General features: G+C 36.7%; 1 protein-coding gene across 2 annotated transcripts; it reads right to left on the bottom strand.

The window, feature by feature from the left end:
- Positions 1 to 1232: 1232 nt before the first annotated feature.
- On the bottom strand, positions 1233 to 17877 carry cpsf6 (cleavage and polyadenylation specific factor 6). 2 transcript variants are annotated; one of them, XM_036576971.1, is made up of 10 exons: positions 17786 to 17877; positions 15309 to 15518; positions 14667 to 14770; positions 13637 to 13782; positions 13275 to 13448; positions 12063 to 12555; positions 11185 to 11300; positions 10403 to 10556; positions 9436 to 9638; positions 1233 to 1684 (listed from the first exon to the last, which is right to left on the bottom strand). In XM_036576971.1, exons 1-9 carry the CDS (start codon positions 17843 to 17845, stop codon positions 9449 to 9451), a joined length of 1647 nt encoding a protein of 548 aa, XP_036432864.1. In that variant the 5' UTR covers positions 17846 to 17877; the 3' UTR covers positions 1233 to 1684; positions 9436 to 9448. The 2 variants fall into 2 exon arrangements, with proteins under 2 accessions (XP_036432864.1, XP_036432865.1); XM_036576972.1 differs by having other exon boundaries at positions 9436 to 9635.
- Between the last annotated feature and the right edge of the window lie 509 nt (positions 17878 to 18386).

Raw genomic sequence — 18386 nt, 5'->3', positions numbered from 1 at the left:
TCTCTACTGAAATCACCAATTCCCAACACAGGTGCCAAGTCACTAAGTAAAAATGCCCATGTCTTACTATTTTACTGCTTAATATCTAACTCCAAACTATCTGAAATATCAACACAGACCTTCCTTTAAAACACAATATCTGGAGCCTAATCAAAGATCGGAATATTAACATTACAATTACATTTCCATGCCCATCACAAGCTTCTTACACATGACATTTTTACGGTACATCTGAAGGTCGTAATTGGGACAAAGAATGGTACAGTAACAATCTGTTATGCATATACTCAAGACACTGACATTAGTAACACTGTGTATATGCAAACATTAAAGTGGCCATTAAACCAAATACCTCACTTCTACTACAACAGTGCATCAAAAGTTCAAGTAGTTTAGTGTTGTCGAGGGAGTAAAAAAAAACAAAAAAAAACAAAAAAAAGGACAACGAAAAAAATAACAAACAAAACAAAGAAGAATCAGTGCAATAAACTTTCATAATACCTGGCCCATCAGTTCAAAAGTTCATATGTGGAAGCACAGGTTACAGCTGGTGGCTCAGATGTCCAAATTTGTTTTCAATTAAGATACTTTTAAAAAACCTGCATTTGAATGTACAAGCAAAAATGACTTGCGCTAACCTCTAAATGTTAAACTACAATCTTAAAACTAAAGGTGCCAAAAAGGGTTTCTTTAGAGTGCCAAAGAAGAACCACTGTTTGGTCCCTAAAGCTCCTTTCAATGGAGCCCTTTTTTTTTAAAGAACCACTGAAATGAAAGGCTGTACTGGGGACCAAAGTGGTTCTTCCATCTGCATCAGTCCAACTTAGAGCTCGATCGATATATCAGTTAACTCTGATTTGAACGTGTGACATCTCAATAACAGGGCTAACCCTTAAACAGCTGTCATAGAATTATTCCAGCCCTTTAGAATCTGCGTTTGCCTCCAACATTTCATATTGGTTAATCCCCAGTCCAAAGAAGCTTTTCTGGCATATTTACACTGTACTACAGTTTAATATATTCATATTTTGTGCTTAAAGAATTTAAGAAAAGACACTTCACAAAAAATCACTCCTGAACAGGTCCTGAACTTGAAGTCATCATGGCACAAGGGGATCATTTTTCCGCCCCAGCATCAAGTACGACTGATACACATAAAATGGCCCCAGCACAAACCTAACTATTCTTACTGCAGTACTAATGCATCAAGGAATTCAGAGTATGAACACATGGCAACCCCAGTAAACACTTTATTACAACACAGAGTCTATTTAATAAATCAAGGCATAGACACTTACAAACATTATGAAGAAGGTAAAGGGGGAGGGGATGAAACCAAAAGTTCCCTATAAAAACAACATGTTTAGCTGACAAATTACACGTTATAGCAGTCAGTTTTTGTATTCCGGTTGAGCATAGAGCAGGCAGGCTATTCTCTTCCGCTGAGAAGCTGAACGTACTTTTTTCAAATTACACAAGTATCTCATCAAATAAAATGCAAAAAATAAAAAAGCTGTTGGGAATTAAGAGTGTGTGTATATGCATTTGTTTTCTTTTTACAGATCTGTCCTGGAGCACCGCGAAGCACGGGCCAAGTCTTGTCCTCTGATGGAGGGATGAAGGGTGCTGATGGACGAGTGCAAGGTGCTTGCGATGCTCCTCCTCCTCCTCCTCTTCTGTTTAGCTGAAAGGTGTCAAAACGGAGGGGGCAGTTTGGTTTGGGGATCAAACCCAGAAACACACACAGATGATGTTTTCCCACTTACATACACACACTCCCACATACACATAAGCATACAACCAAAGGCATATCAGAACTACATTTACAACTAAAAACAAGTTAAAGCTCAAATACAAATAATCTAAGATGAAACAACAATATTAAACACCACAACCTGCAATCACTCTACAAACAGGCCATTCTGAAGACAAGTACAGTCACAACTAAAGTGCAGGGAAAGTGCAGAATTACACCATCTGCTGGTTACGTTCAAAAAATTATGAATCGCACAAGGAAAGAAAAAAAACATACACAGCTACTGTGCTTGACAACACCATAGTAGCAGAATATTTTTGGTTAGTCATATAAATAAAGATTATAATATAACTGAACTACAAATCCCATGGCTTGATGCCATTGCCACTCCACTTATGTGAAGTGTCATGAGCCCAACAGACTTTATAGTCTGTTTTGGGGGAAGCACTTTAAAACTGTATTTGTTTTTCACCGTTAATCAATCATTTAGATCATGGACACAGTGCCTAATATAACTACAGATGGGGGTGACGCGGCACAATATGTTACAATTCACTGTTAACCTAAGTTTTGAACGCAAACAGCAGGGGGCGCTCCGACCACTTTTCAAAGTTTTCAAATTTCCTGCAGGACAAAGCTAAATGAACTAGAACCAGCATTGCACACATCAACTAGATCACACTGTGGAAGAAAAACAGCATTAAAAGCATATTAAAAAGGCAGTAAGTGTATTTATGATGTGTTTAAAAGTTCCTCAATATTCTACAGACAGAACAATTACAATAATACAAAAGCAGTTATTGCTTATAAATGTTTGGGTGTGATTCTACATGTTCTAAAATCATATTAGCCCTTGGTCATCAAAGTCACATGCAGTCAAATCTGATCGTAACATGAGCGCACACAAATTTCACCGACATTTTTGGTATTCCTCGATTTCATCTTTGATGCGTCTGTACGATCAAACTCTCGTCTGAGTGCATGTAAACTTGAGTATAATTTAACAACCTGAAAATAAAAAAATGCCCGATTTGCAGTTGAAAAACAAAACTAATATCATTTATAACACCAACAATAAGAATAACAATAAAAAAGATCCAATTATACTAATTTATGCATATGGTAATGCAGTGGGTGCACTTATTTTACAGTGATATAAACAGAGGCTACAACTATTCAATGTACAATCTAAAGACATTACACCAAGTTTTCGTTTTATAAATCTGACACTGCCCAAAATAAAACAAATGCACACACAGATTCCACATCATACAAATGTTTCATAAATCAGATGCAGAGGAGTTCATATGTCATTAAAAGTGGTCAAATATGCACTTTTTTATGCAACTTTGTTGAATAAGGGCCAATGATCTTAAAGTGCTACTATTTTGTGACTTGACCGTTTTGAGTAACAAAGCTTAGAGTGATAAAACAATCTTCCCGTCCAACTCTGCCCTTGAGGACAGTGAGGGGTAAAACTGAGAATTAAGCACTTTAAGACATACAGTCAAAAAACATACCCCAACCAAACTTCATTGCTGTATGCACTTTTCAACACAACTTGAAACTTCTGTAGTTTAACAGATTAATAAGCACATTAGAGAACTGGCTGAGTTTTCTGGTATTAAATTATATATATATATATATATATATATATATATATATATATATATATATATATATATATATATATATATATATACACACACACACACTTATTTCTGGTAATTCTGCAAGTCCATTACATGACAAGTTACCACCATATGAACATTATCTTTCCAGTAAGAGAGAGTAAAATCTATTACTTACTTTTACCTGTTTGCAATACCTGCCTCAACTATAAAAGTTCTCAGTAACTATATATATATATATATATATATATATATATATATATATATATATATATATATATATATATATATACATACACATACATACATATATACACACACATATGGTATAATCAAGACATTTTATAGACTACAAATTGGCTAAAACCTACAAATTTAAGACTTAAAAAGTTGAAGTTTACTATAAGATACTTGAACGTTTCGCCTAGGACAAAATTAAAAATACAATGTTTGAAATGTCCTGATTATGCCCTTCACTGAATTAAATATCAGTCTTTATTCATCTTTAAATTCTTAATATAGTATTTCACCCATATATTGTTAATGTGAAATCATGACATTTTTGAAATGTTTGAGATGATGTGACAAAAAGTGAGAAGGCTAATGCTAGTGATCCATTTAACAGCAGAATAACATGAAAACCAGGGCTGAACAAATTACCTCCCCAGAACATCACTTTACAAGCAGCAATCTCAACTTTACTCTGAGCAAAGACTTTCCCTTCAATGTGTGTCAGAGTATATAATTAGTTAATAAACAGCTTAATAGCTTACAATAAAGACTTAATGGAAATAATTACATGATTCAGTTACTAAAGAAACATTCTTAATTATGAATAACAATTTAATGATGAACAAAAAAAAATCCAAATTGTGTGTATAAAAGTACAAAAATTTTTAATCCAAAATTTAATCCAAAAAATTAAAAAGGGTACTGTTAAATGTTCATACAACATGTAACTACATAAAATTAATCAAAACAAGTTATCTTGCTAAATTTTATTGTTGGACAACTAAATGGGTTAATAACAACTACGCTGCATTAAAAAAACTGAGTCGTTGCATAGCTGATTGTATACTTTGTTCCTCAGGTCTTTTAATTAACCCAATATTCCCATTTAAAGATGCTTCAGGAAAGGCAGATGCCTTTGCTTTGTTAAGCATTAAGGTTAATTTGTCCAACCCTGTAACATGATAATACTTTGAGAGAGAAAGAGGAAGTTAAATGATAATACTAGTGCAGCAAATGTAATGTTAGTTCAGCTTCACACAACAGAAAAAATATCCTTGCTGCAGTATAAATACGTCAAATTTATATTCCAGTCTAACCTCAGAAAAGTAAAAAAAGAAAAAAGAAAAAACAAACCTATGAGAACGTGGAGTAATGGGATTACTGCTAAACAGTAAGAAAGGGAGAAAAAAAGAAAATAACTAGTTCAGCTTACACAAAGGGGCAATTTGACTTAGATTTCATAATTAAAACCTCTTTAAGAACTAAGGCCATGGTCCATGACACAAGAACATCTAAAAATGAATTAATTTTGTGATCCTTATTGAAACCAGCTGGGTGCAATTAAACTACTTTAACATTGTCCTCCAACTGTACTCATTCTTTTAAAATACATTCAATTGCATAAATATTACTGTTAAAATATCCTTAATATATTTAAAATTAGGAGCACAATTTTAAAGCAATTTAACTGCAAGTCAGAATTCAAGTGGGTTTACATTACAACAGTAAAAGGTGCTGCAAAACAATTTGTCCAATATGTCGACAGCACCGAAACTCTCTGACTTAAACACCTAAATACATAATTCATAACAGATCATTTACAGCCAAAGAGAAGGAGATGATGCTAAACTCCTTTAATTTGTAGCACATTAACACATTCCAAAACTTCAAATTAACCTTCAGGATCACATGGTTTGCATGTACACAGAGCACGACTGATCAGACCAACTATTAATATTAATGACCAACTATTAATAAGTGAAATTACTATTTTTGTAACACAACTGACAGCACTGAAATTCACTGACATTTGTTTAACATTTAAAAATCCATACTTCATGACACATTAAATGTTCAGTGTATGTTTGATGAAATGTGATCATATTCGAATTTTGCATCACTGTTACTGTCAAACATCCCCAACTCTCATACACTTAATTCCATTTTACTTAGGAACTTCGGAATAATATTTCGTACATGTTGAAATTCATTATTTTATAAAACTTCCTGATCTTTAAACTTGACCTGCCATCATAGACAGCATAGACTGGATGGGAACATGAAAATTCTATCCCAGAATTTTCTTTTTGCGCATGGCTAGAACATATGTAACTAAAATTCTGACACTGGTGTAATGACAAATTTAATTACATGATGAAACTGGTAAATTATTTCTTTAATGATTCAACCTTTTTATGCTAAAGGTATTCCAACTATCCTAAATTATTTAGTACTAGTCTTGCAACCAATAATGAACAGCAGGCAACATTTTTTTTCCAGCATAAAACAACTTTGGCAAACGCTTTAACCTATGGGGCAGATTCATCAAGCCGTAGTGGGGGCGCTATACATGGAGAAAGAAACAAAGCACTGTCATATGGCAACTTCTAGAATTTATATGCATTGTAAATGCATTATGCATTGTTTGTGTATGCAATTTTGAGCATCAGGGCACTTGCTGGACTGTGTTAATGAAGAAGCTTATTTAATAAAAAGGTACAATGATGACAATGTAGTAATCAAAAAAATATCAATAAAATTAACACTTGAAACAAATGATGGAAAATTAAGTGCATCATTTACTCTTTTTCAAAGAAACCACAGCCAATGATCAAAATTAGGCATGCGGGTGCAGCCTATCAGAAAGAAACGGGTGGGAAAGGGGGTGAGGTTTATGCCAGGAACATCCCCACACAAGTTATTTATTTTTGGAAGAGAGTTCAATTCTTTTTAGTGTGATCTTTCACACTCGCACAAAATGTGTGAAATGACTGAAGCTCTACTCAAGCTGGATCAGTTTTACATGAAAAACTACTGTAATTTGAGTGGTAAGCGACGAGACCGTGATTTTAATCCAGTACAAATCCGCAATGTCCGGAGTTTTTACAAGTCTGCTAGGTTAGTTCTGGAGCAAATTACCTTCTATAATTTGCCAAACTTTGAGCTCCCTCAGCAGCCTTGTTCAAATTAATATCACAATGTAATAACAAATCCGGATAATGAACAGCGCTTCCTTTTTCTCCCTTTTCTGTGACCTGAAGACAAGACTACAGGTCGAATGGAGCATGACTACACCGAATTCTTTAATCCTCAAGTATAGGACAACTACTGAAATCCAAAATATTTCTGGAGATGGCTGAATTACAGGGAGAGGGAAAATTAAATTTCAAAAGTCTCGCAAGGCAATGCGTTTTCTGTCTTGCTGGGCAGCATTTAGTAAGCTGAATGAACCCGTTAACTAGCCAAATGCTAGTCTAGATTAGCCTCATAATGTGTTGTGATTGTTTGGAAGCGTGGTACCTTTTGCAAACCACTGACGAAAGCGTCCATGTGATGATGTTTCATTCCAGTCTATTTGGGGCAAATTACACAGATCTCTTATCCCATATGAATTAGTCAAATACATTACTGGACCTCCTCTGGTAAAACTAATCCAGCTTGAACAGGTCTTTATTCTCTTTAAAATGTAAAAACTGATTAAAAACGGTTCTCATAAGATCAAATGGTACTTTACATGCATGTGAAAATGGGAGACTTGTCAGTTCACCAGATAAATAATTGAAGCAGATAAATACTGTTACCGAAAAAATAAATAAATAAATAAATAAAATCAGCAGCAGCAGTTCACATGCTTAGTAAATCTGCCCCTCTACCTAAAACGTACTATTTTTTTTAAACATCTATTCCAGACAAAACCTCTCTCTCAATACACTGCAATTGAAATGATAAAGTGCAATTGGTACTGAGGCAATTTGTCATGGTTGGTATACTAACAGTTACACCAAGCTAGAAACAAATAATACTTGACATATGGGAGAAAACATTTTAGATACTCAATCTTTCAGCAATAATGGAATCAGATCAATTTATGTTAAATACAGAAGAGAGCATCAGTAGCAAAATATTCATCCACAGTTTTCTTTGTAAACTGAATCTCACTTATCCATATTATACTTAAAGCATTCTAAAGATGACTAGAGTGTGCAAAAAATTAAAGAGGGAGCAAATAACCTGAAGTTTACACACAAATGTTTCTACCGCATATAGCAATTCCACACTATTTACAGTTGAACAGGACCATTATGATAAAGTTTTAGTACCTGGGAATACAATGCATATTTATTAATTATTTTTATTATTATTACCCGCACCACCTTTTTTCACACTAATATACACAAACCACAAAAGTTCTGGGTGTCCTGTTATATCAATATTTAGGATACAAGTTATTCAAATGAATTTGACTCAATTATATTTTATTCTTTTAGATACATCTTAAGTTAATAATGCAAATGGAGTGGAATTGTCATATTACTTCTACTCTATTTAAAAAACTATGACAAATATACTCCAAAAAGCTACTGTATTTACCATGGCGATTTCTCTCATGAACAAATTCTCATCTGAAAAAGGGACCTGATAAAATTTAAAGGAAGCTGGCTCAGATTTATGGCCAGGAATGCTTTCCTTTTTCTAACTATTTCTCAAATTTCTTAACATTTAAATAAAACCAATAAGCTTTTAACCTATTGTAGTGTAGTGCATTATCAGCCCCACAAAAAAAAAAACAAAAACAAAAAAAACAATCACAACAACACACATCTTCTAAATGCACATTACGAAATACTTAAATTTGTCAGTTGTACAGAATGGCTGGTAATAAATACATAAAGCAGTTTAAAAAAGATCTAGTTTGTACACGAGTGGCTGATTTGTTGTTTAGAAAAATTAGAAAAAAAAAAGTTTCAAAAAATGGAAAAAGACCTAAGCAGTAGAATTTCAAAATGTGCCAGAATTAAAAAAAATTTTTAGAACCATTCAAACATCAACTCAAATAACCATAACACTAAACTAGTAAGTACACTAAGATACAGAATATCACACCAGAAATGGCATCAACAGCATTTAAAAGACCTAACGTTATGTACTGAGGAGGTATACGTGGATGTTTCTATAATGAAAGACCTTTCATGCCTCTTTGATACACTAATGCTATTCTGAGGCACTTCTTGTCTCCTTATTAACAGGAATGCAAATGCTAAATTTGTCTTGATGGGCAAGAAGTCCAGCAAGTAATTTGGAAAAAACTATTTCAAAAACAAATCTGAAAGATTAAAAAAGTGACTTTTTGTCACAAGTTACAGCCACAGAAATTTGGTGACAACACTCGAACTGCACAAAAAACACTGTCAGCACATCCTAATGATTCAGGCCTTACATTAACACTTAAGTCAAAAAATAAATAAATAAATAAGAAAATAAATTAAAATAGTATAAACCAACCAATGACACCTTTTTTTCCCCAATGTTCAGAATGATGTCAAATTTAAAAGACATTATAATTAATGCCATTTTCATGACATCAAATTTTCAAAAGGTCCCAGAATCCAAAAAACATCGCACTACATTCACTGTAACACAACAGATTTGCTTGAACAAATCTAACACTTATTGAAAATGGGACTCAGACACAATAAATCAAATATTTGAATGAATCAGTTTCAACTCAGGGAGCTATGGCGTTCAGTATGGAATGACAAGAAAGCAGAGAAATTTGATAGCAAATCAACATAAACACACAACATTACACATTACTTAAAAAAAGAAAAGAAAAGAAAAGAAAAAAAAGAGGAAGAACTCAGTATATGTATGTTTGTATAGTATGTGAAGAGTCTTACCTTTACATACATACCTATCTGGAATTTCCCTGAGAATTCTTGGTGCCGTGGCCATCTTTGGGATCTCACCTTCTTCTTTTGGTTCAATAGAAAAGAGAAATACAAATGACAGACACACAGATGGACAAAATATACACACCTTTCCTCTCCTTTTAACGGTGGCGATATTCCCTCTCTCTGTCGCGGTCTCTTTCGCGATCGCGGTCTCTTTCGCGGTGCCGGTCACGCTCACGGCTGCGCTCGCGGTAATAGTCCTCATGGCGATCACGGCTGCGAGACTTGTGACGGCGGCTTTTCTCACGAGACCGGCTGTGGTCTCTCTCCCGGGAACGCTCTCGTCTGCTAAGAAAGAGAACTCCATTTTTATTGTTTTTATTTATTTCTTTTACACATCTGAAAACACAAATTTTATATCAAACACACAATTTATATCAAACTCACACTGTGTTAGTGTAATGAGTATAATGTGACTCAAACATTAAATTTGCATTACTTTTTTTGCCCCAGCTGCCCACTATCTTTATATTTTGTGAATATTTCATGATGAATGAACCAAAAAATAAATAAATAAATAAATAAAAAAAGGCCCACAAATGCATGGAATAAAATCTTGTGTTCATTAACAAATGTTTACGTAAGAACATTTTTCCCCATTCTCCTATAAAGACAAACTGAGAATGTCTTTCAAATAAAATAACCTAAATTACAAGCAAGTAGTAATTTTTGCAAAAGTGCCAGATCAAAATTTGACTTCATGGTAGTTTAACCTGAATTACTGAATGAATGGATAAATAAACATAAATCTCAAAACATGTACCCAAGTAAGAAATCTGTTAATTCTTTGAGCAAGACACCTATATTAAACGGAACACAAAAAATATTTGTGTGTGTGTTTATATATGTCTTAAGTACATTTTTTAAAATATAGAGCATCAACTTAAAATATGCAATCTCAATATACACTATTCAGTACTAATCCATTGGTACCTAATGACTCGCAGAACAAAAAATTCACACAAACAATAAAAGGTTACTTCACACATAGAATTTTAAATTATTATTATTATTATTATTATTATTATAGCAGATGATCTGCCGTGGTTTACCTGGAGGCAGAGCCGTAGGATTTGGACTCAATGCCGTGCAGGCAGTCTTGCAGGGAGCTGATGAGAACTTTGCAGCGGTCATCAGCTGACACCTTCGACTGCTTGATTAATGAAATGGCAGTCACCAAAGTTTCAATAGCACTGCCGTAATCCGCTGCAACATACAGTTTAAGAAATTAACCACAGAGAATAGTAAAAAAAATTAAACACACACCAAGGTATCTGCACGTATCAACACATTTAAATTATAGTTGTTTAATCACATTTTTAGTGCTACTTTGTGACTTTTTAATGCTGTTTTGAGCCAGTTAAAATCAGATGGGTCTTGATAGGGGAGAAATCCATCAAGTTCAAGTTTTACAACCTCCTTTTTACAACATTTCTCTTCTCATATTGTGGGAAATTAGCATTTTTCCAACTGTCTGTAGGTAGCCATAAGCAAGTATTTCATTTTTAGTAGTTATAGCTCTCTTTTTCATCAGTCTTTCAGAAAATGTAATACTCAGGCAGCATCTTAGAGCTAAATCCCAAACAAGAGGTGCCTTTGTGGGTCGTCAGAAATTAACACAATTAAAGGGTTCCACAACACAAGCTGATATCATGTAGATACGATGCTTCAGACTTCAAACGAATACTCTGGTCTAATTCCTAACAGAAAAGAAAAATTTTAAGCCCTCTCATTAAAGGCCTTAATTGCCCCAAATTGATTTCATGCTTTTTCCATTCTCTCCAATGACCCACAGACCTCCTGTAGATTACATGGGAGATAAGCGTATGTGTACCTGCACTGGCATCTGAAACAGCCCTGGATATAGCACTGCTGGAAATTGCTCTGTTCCGGTTCATTATCTCCTCAAACTCTGCCTCACTCAGAGGGGCCCGAGCTGCATCCATATCCCTGTATAGAAAGTAAGCGACATATTATAATAAACAGCAAAAACAAAAATAAAAACAGCTCTACAATCTAATGCAGTCTCCTAAATGTGCATCACAGAGTCTCTCTTTTGTGTGTTTTTATTTATTATTTTTTTTAAGTTAATAGTGAAGTAATGTTTGAAGGGTCATGCCAAGACACTGTTATAACTGGTGTTTCTTCTATTCTGGATCCTCAGTGCTGCTATACAAAGTCTCATCATTTCAGAGGTCAAAGTAGGCAAAGCAGCAATGCTACTGTTCGAGGATGCCCTAAACCCAACACGAAGTTCAGCTTCAGAAGTCACCAGTCTTACTGCTTTTAACATATGTGCAGAAGGAAAAAAAAAATATTGCACACTGTTGAATGACAGTCAATTTCACATTGCTTATAATAAGAAACTGAACAATCAGAATAAAACCCAGGTTGAGGCAGGCTGTCAGTAGTAACTGAGGTAATGCTGCTGTAGCTCACTTGAGAAAAAATGTTAACAAAATTACAAAAAAGACAGACACCAAAGATGACTTGGCTGCTGGACTACATTTTAGGTCACAGGAAAAATTAGGCAGATGTTTCAGAGAAGCAGAAGTGTTTTTTTCTATAACATAGCTCTTTCATTTTTCAGCCCCTTCATTTGTAAGAATGCAGGCAAAATACAGTACTAACTAGGTGCTAACCCGGATAATTGGGTGAATCTTTATTTTTTGGCAAACTGAGTGTTGAGAGGAGAGTGATGAGTTTCTTTACCTGCCAGGGCCATAATCTCCTCTATCATATGGAGGCGGGCGTCCGTACGGGTCGTTTGGAGGTGGGCCTCTGCTGTCTGATGAGGGCATGTTGTTGTTTCCCGGTGGAGGGAAGAAGGCAGGGTTGACGTGGGGGGCTGGAGGTGGGCCACCAGGAGGAGGGCCCCGCATGTGAGGGGGAGGAGCCAGGGCCAGAGGCGGACCAATAGGACCAGGCGGTCGGGGAGGGAATGGGCCAGGAGGGGGTGGGCCTTGCTGTGGTGGGGGCGGGCCTGGAGGAGGACCATAGCCCGGTGGAGGCGGGCCAGGGGGCATGGGACCCATTGGGGGCTGACCAAACTGACCAGGGAACATGACAGGTGGAGGGGGGCGGTCGCCTCTGTTGGGAGGGCCGGAGAGGGGCGGGGGTAGACCTTGACCAGGGGGTGGGGGACCAGGGGGGCCTGGCGGACCTGGTGGTCCAGGCGGTGGTCGAGGAGGGCCTTGCATACCTCCTGAGTATTTATATATAAGAAAAAAAAAAACAAACAAAAAAAAACCCATTACTAAAGACCATATTAGGCCATTACTGAATGACTAAATAAAAATCCAATTTCATCTACATATGCATCCATGTCAATAATATAGAGTTGTGACAATATAAAAATTTAGCAAATTTTGTGATAGCAAGTGTATCACGATAATTGATGAACAATACCAAATAAATAAATTTAATATAAATATTAAATACTCACAATTGTTTGAACACTCAGATTTAAAACAAAAATTTACTGTTTAATTAATGTCCTTTAATTCATACAAAACCTTTCCACTGAGGATCTTTAGACTTAAAAAAAACAAAAAAAAAACTTCAGTCACACATCATGTTAAGAACCATTCAATGAAAGGTTTTTAGGGAAGTGAATGTTTTTTCTCTGGTATAGCTTTTAAAACCTATTTCTGCCACTTATTTTTACAAACTTAGGCAAAATATAAGGTTAACCTAGATCTCATTTATTTGAATAAGAATTAAAAAAACTGAAAAGATTGAAAGTTTTGAATTGTTTGCCACATTGTGATATTGAAAAAACATTCTTTTGATACACCGTGTAATGGAAATACAAATGAACCTTGGGCTCCTGTAATTGAGTCTTTGTTTATAAACCATATAAAGAATCCAACATAACACACCCCCTAAATCCAACAGATACAGCTGAATAAAGTCACTTATTACCTGGAAAGTTCGGCGGGGGTGCTCCAGGTCCAACAGGTCCAGGTAACCGGTCACCCCCAGGGCCCGCAGGACCTGGAAAGCGCCCTCGACCCCTGCCCAGGGGGAAGCCACCACGGGGCCCCACGCCTGGAGGCCCAGCCTTACCCTCTCCCGACATCTGCCCTGACTGAGTACCTGCAGAGTTAAGAGGAGGGGAGAAAAAGTTACCGTTCAACTGTAGAGGCGCACTTCAGACATTAGACATGTCTTGGCTGATCAGCTATATTTGGGGTAAAGGGTGAACTAGGGATTTAATTTTTAGCCAAGTAACTGCTTTAAGAATGATCTATAGCTTTTGTCAAAAGACACAGAACGCTCCTCACTTTTTCGTGACTGCAGCTCAAACTGGCTGAGTGACTGTTTGTTGCAGGGAGTTACAATCGGGTTCTGTCCATGCAGCTCCCGCTTCGACAGCAGGTCCAGCAGCTTCCTGGAAGAGGCATCTGAACCCACACAGACCAGCGCAAACCTGCAAAACAATGCAATGCACAATAAGAAAAAACAGCATTGACTGTCGTTGTAGCCTTTTCTGCAACTACACAGCTATCTAAATCTGAAGGTGGCGGTTCAACTGCACTGATTAAAAAAGAAAAAGGCCTGTTCAAATAGTTACTGCTATTTCTGAATTGTTCAAAAAAAAACAAAAAAAAACAACAATGTATCACACAAAAATAAATACAAATTTGCGGTGAAATGTGAAATTTCATAATTAATGTTTTCCTACAAAATTTTATAAGGTCTTTGAGCGTGTTTTGCTGTTGGCCAAATGTTTACGTCACTCATCCGCAAAGCAGAGCAGGTTCAGCCACCGCGCAGAGGAGCAGGCCTGTAACGGTCTGTGCCGGTAATGTAATGAGGTCTCTCTGGCGCTGAGGTATGAGGTAATTAGATTTGCTCTGTCATTGCTGCTCTAACGATGTGTTTATCGTGGAAACTCACATCGCGATAACAAAAATACGATTTATCGTGCAGCTGTAGCCCAAAGTGAGGATTACTAAATAGGAATGTCTGTTCTACCCCTGGACATGTTTAACTTAAGATCTAAGTTTAAGTTACATAGCTAACTAAAATCCTGTTTCGAGAAATATCTCAGCTGTGCACAAAACAATGCAAAAATATTTACAGCCTTTAGTTAGACAATATTTTAATTCTATGAATGCAACTTTTCATTGCACAAGTTTATGAACACACAAAAATAACTAAATCTGCACACAAAAATGTATTGACTAACAAAGATTAAAATCAAAACTTTTAGTTTAATATTTGAGGGTTATAAATCCACACTGCTTCTTTATCTGGTTTTGATAAACCCCGAAAGAACATTAAGGTCACTTACAGAGCAGGTTTTCTTACCCTTTAGACTGGCCGTTAGCCCTGTTCTCAAAAAACTTGATCTCCAGCACATCATTAATGCCTATGGAGCGAATGGCCTCTGTTAGATCTTCATCTGTGGTCCACTGGACAGGGGAGAAAAACAATGATGTTTTGGAACTATAGTTTAAGAAGTTCGCTGTAATGTTCATATGATCTACATAGTCTGTCCAAGTGACTGGTATACATTATAGAAAATATAGGTGCGACATAGGTTCTTTTCTGTTGGAGCTTTTTTTTTTTTATGAAACAATAGAAGCCATATAACAAGCAAACCTGATTCTGCTTGTTTGATCAGTTGATTTCAAAAACTGATCTTGTGTTCTTCTACTTTGTAATTGAGTGAAAGCTTATAACCACACTGGCCCTTTGCAGATAAGATTGGACAGCCATGCTCTATATTTATCATATGATCCACAGTGTCATTGTAACAGATTGTAGCACACTACAAGAAGTGTAGGGGGGCATATGGCATGTATTGTTTCATTTAAAAAGCGTTCTATAATGCTCTACTTACGGTATAACAAATCACTTTTTTTTAAATGAAGCTCACGTTTATATGATTCACAAGGCCACTGCAACACTAGACTGAACATACATATTTCAAAATGACAAGATACAAACCCAGGTGAGGTTGCCGATGTAAAGTGCGATCCTTTTGCCTGTGTAAGTGTAGACAACGTTTGATGGAGGCCCTTTGCTTCCCTCAGAGCCCCCTGGGGCTGGGAGGTTGTCCAGGTAATCTCTGTCCTCAGGAGCATCTCCGTTATTGGCAGATGGCGAGATGACATCATCATACAGGTCTATCTGTTCGTGCACAGGGTAATCTGCTTCCTACAAAACAAGACCAATATTATAAACAATCATCCTTCATGTGAACTCATTTCACTAACACACTTGTAGTCTTACAACATCTCAGTAAGGTAAGGTGATACTGCAAAATTATTACCACTGAAACTTCAATACACAAACAATTTTTCTGAGATGAGTGAAAAAAGAACAAAATGCATCAGCATAACAGCAGAGCTACATTTAAGAGAATGATTTGTTATACCATAAGTAACCTGGGTTTTAACCTAAAAATCTAAGTTATCTGGCTGCCTTAAAATTTTGATTTTATTAATGAATAAATAACAAAACACTGACAAAACAGACTTATGTTAACTGACTTTTAGGGCTTTACTTCAAATAAACACAATTTTAAAGCAATTTTCGATCTTACTAACACTACATAATAATTCAGTTTTGGGCCCTTTAGGAAATTAAATTTATATTAAAAGCACAAATGCATGAGAGATTTTTGTTGTGCCACAAGTTTGCAGAACAGCTTTGAGCTCTAGGCCAACACTAGTATTTTCTCCTTATCATTTACTGCCAGTAGACCCTGTCTTTACCTATGAATGCACAACCACCCAGATGCATATTAAATATACACAGAGCTCAAACACATGAAACAGCACCTCTAAAGGCTTCTGCAAATTATTCTGCAAAGATGCATGTAGACATACTTGCATGAAAACACAGAAAAAGGATTTACTGGAAGCACAGCTCACTCTTTTCTATGTGCACACCTCCAAAAGCTGAAATACTACATTTATATTTTTACATTAAACTTAACAGCATTACTAAATGGTTGACTAAGATCCTGGCTCACTGTGATCAGTACATCATTAATCACATGCAGGGCAGCTCTGAGACAGTACATGTGACTTGTTCTAGACAGAATCGTGTGTGTGAACATGCCTGTTTGACTCTCACTGTTGCCATTTTTCGCATTTATTTAAACAGTTATTACAACCAACACAGCTCAAAAAAGAAGACACTTATGACACCCACACATGTTCACAGAAGCACAAGTATATTTTTCTGCCTTTATTCTGAGACAGTACAGACAAACAGTGCCCTCCGTCCCAGGAGCAAACTGCATCTGCAAACACAGAGCCCTGCAGCAGGAGGGCAAGTTTGAAGCCACAGCATGCATATGGTGCAATGTGCTGTTTAACAGCATAACGATTCATTTACTTTCTCAATGCATTATATGTAATGTCCCCTGATGCAACTTCCATTGGGGTTTAATTTTATCAGACTTTGAAAAAGCAATGCTCCATAGATCAACTTGAACTGAAGTTACACTGAGGGCTTCGGGACCCTAAATCACGCTCATCAATACTGGGAAAGATCTGAAAAATTGGAGGAATCATTCTCTAAAATGTTATCCAAAATATAGGCCTTTTCCCCTGAACAAGCTTAGATAAATCATCAGCTGTGTGCAGACATTGCAAATGTTTCCTCTGAAATAATCACAGAGTGGTGCAGAGGATTTTGGTGAAAAAAGTGCATGTGTGGTGCAAAAGTGTCTGGTACAATGTGGTTTTGTGTAAAGTGTTCTATGCATCTGCAGCTTGATGCTTATGACCTGAGCTAAACAAATTTGATCAGAAAACAAGACAAAACGAATGCAACTTTTGTCGCGTACGTTATAAAATCCTCAAAAAATAACTTCTTTTCAGCAAAGGCCTTGCAAAACGGATGACTTCAGGCTGTGCAATTTCGTCTCAGATACAGGCACTGAAATAAAGAGACTCAAAACACTCAATACAAAACTATTCATCTGGTCTCAGAACACGACAAAAAATTCATTTTATGTAGTTAAATAGCTACAAATTGGAGTTTGGTTATCTTTCCTTAATCAAATCAAAACGCACTTTACACACACACACACACACACACACACACCCTGCAGCACAAACAATGGGGCGCGCGCGCGCACGCACACGCCTCCTCCATCACGCATTATCGACAAATTTTATCAAAACTCACTGAAACACGCACAAACCCATCCCCAATAAGTAGCCATTTGCAGAACCGGACTGCTCAACTGATTATCTGTCGGTTACAGGTTAAAATAGTCGGTGTGTTGTTTAATTGTGCGCGAGCAGCTGCTGTTAGCTTTAGCCGTTAGCAACAAAAAAACGCAGCGGCTTCTCTCCGGGCAGCGATCAATTAAACTCGGAATAACGGGGCAGAAGTCTGCCCGCCGCACCAAGCCGTGTGAGAGCGCCGTGTTAAAGAGAGAGCTGTGTGAGAGTTTTGCTGTTTACCTGGTTAAACTCTTCTTCCACATCCGCGTAAATATCGATGTGATCCACACCGTCCGCCATTTCGCTCCAACAGCAGCACGAGAGCGGCGCGCGAGCACGTGCTTCAAAATAAGAGTGCGAGTAAACAACAACATCCTCATCAGCGTTGCAGTTAAATAGGCCGCTGCGTTGAAGAGGCATTCCTGCCTAAAATACACTTTAATATGTTTTTTGTAGTGTTATGATATACGTTGTAGCACAGCATTATACTCATCGGTTTGACAGAATTCATGATTTTGTGTCCTTTTTGTGCTTTTGTCCATCAGTGTTTTCTCGCTACAATACCCAGCATGACGCAAACACGCCGTACAGCCACTGAGAGCCCCCACTAGCCACAAAGAGGACCACCGATGAGGCTAAAGAACGTTCAGCTTCCTAACAGTAACTTCAGCATGTTTAGTGATATTTGGCTTCCTTCTGTGGTGGCCAGCTAACAGAAAAAAAATCAAAACCGTTCAACCTGAAGTGTCCACCCAGACCAGTTTTTTTCATAAGTTCGTTAAGGCTTCAAGGTACATCATAAGGGGGGGTTCCCTTGTGGTAAAAAAGGAAAATCACTTTG

This window comes from Colossoma macropomum, unplaced genomic scaffold, assembly GCF_904425465.1.
Source record: "Colossoma macropomum unplaced genomic scaffold, Colossoma_macropomum, whole genome shotgun sequence".
Taxonomy (NCBI): Eukaryota; Metazoa; Chordata; class Actinopteri; order Characiformes; family Serrasalmidae; genus Colossoma; species Colossoma macropomum.
This window is presented reverse-complemented; position numbering and strand designations above follow the sequence as displayed.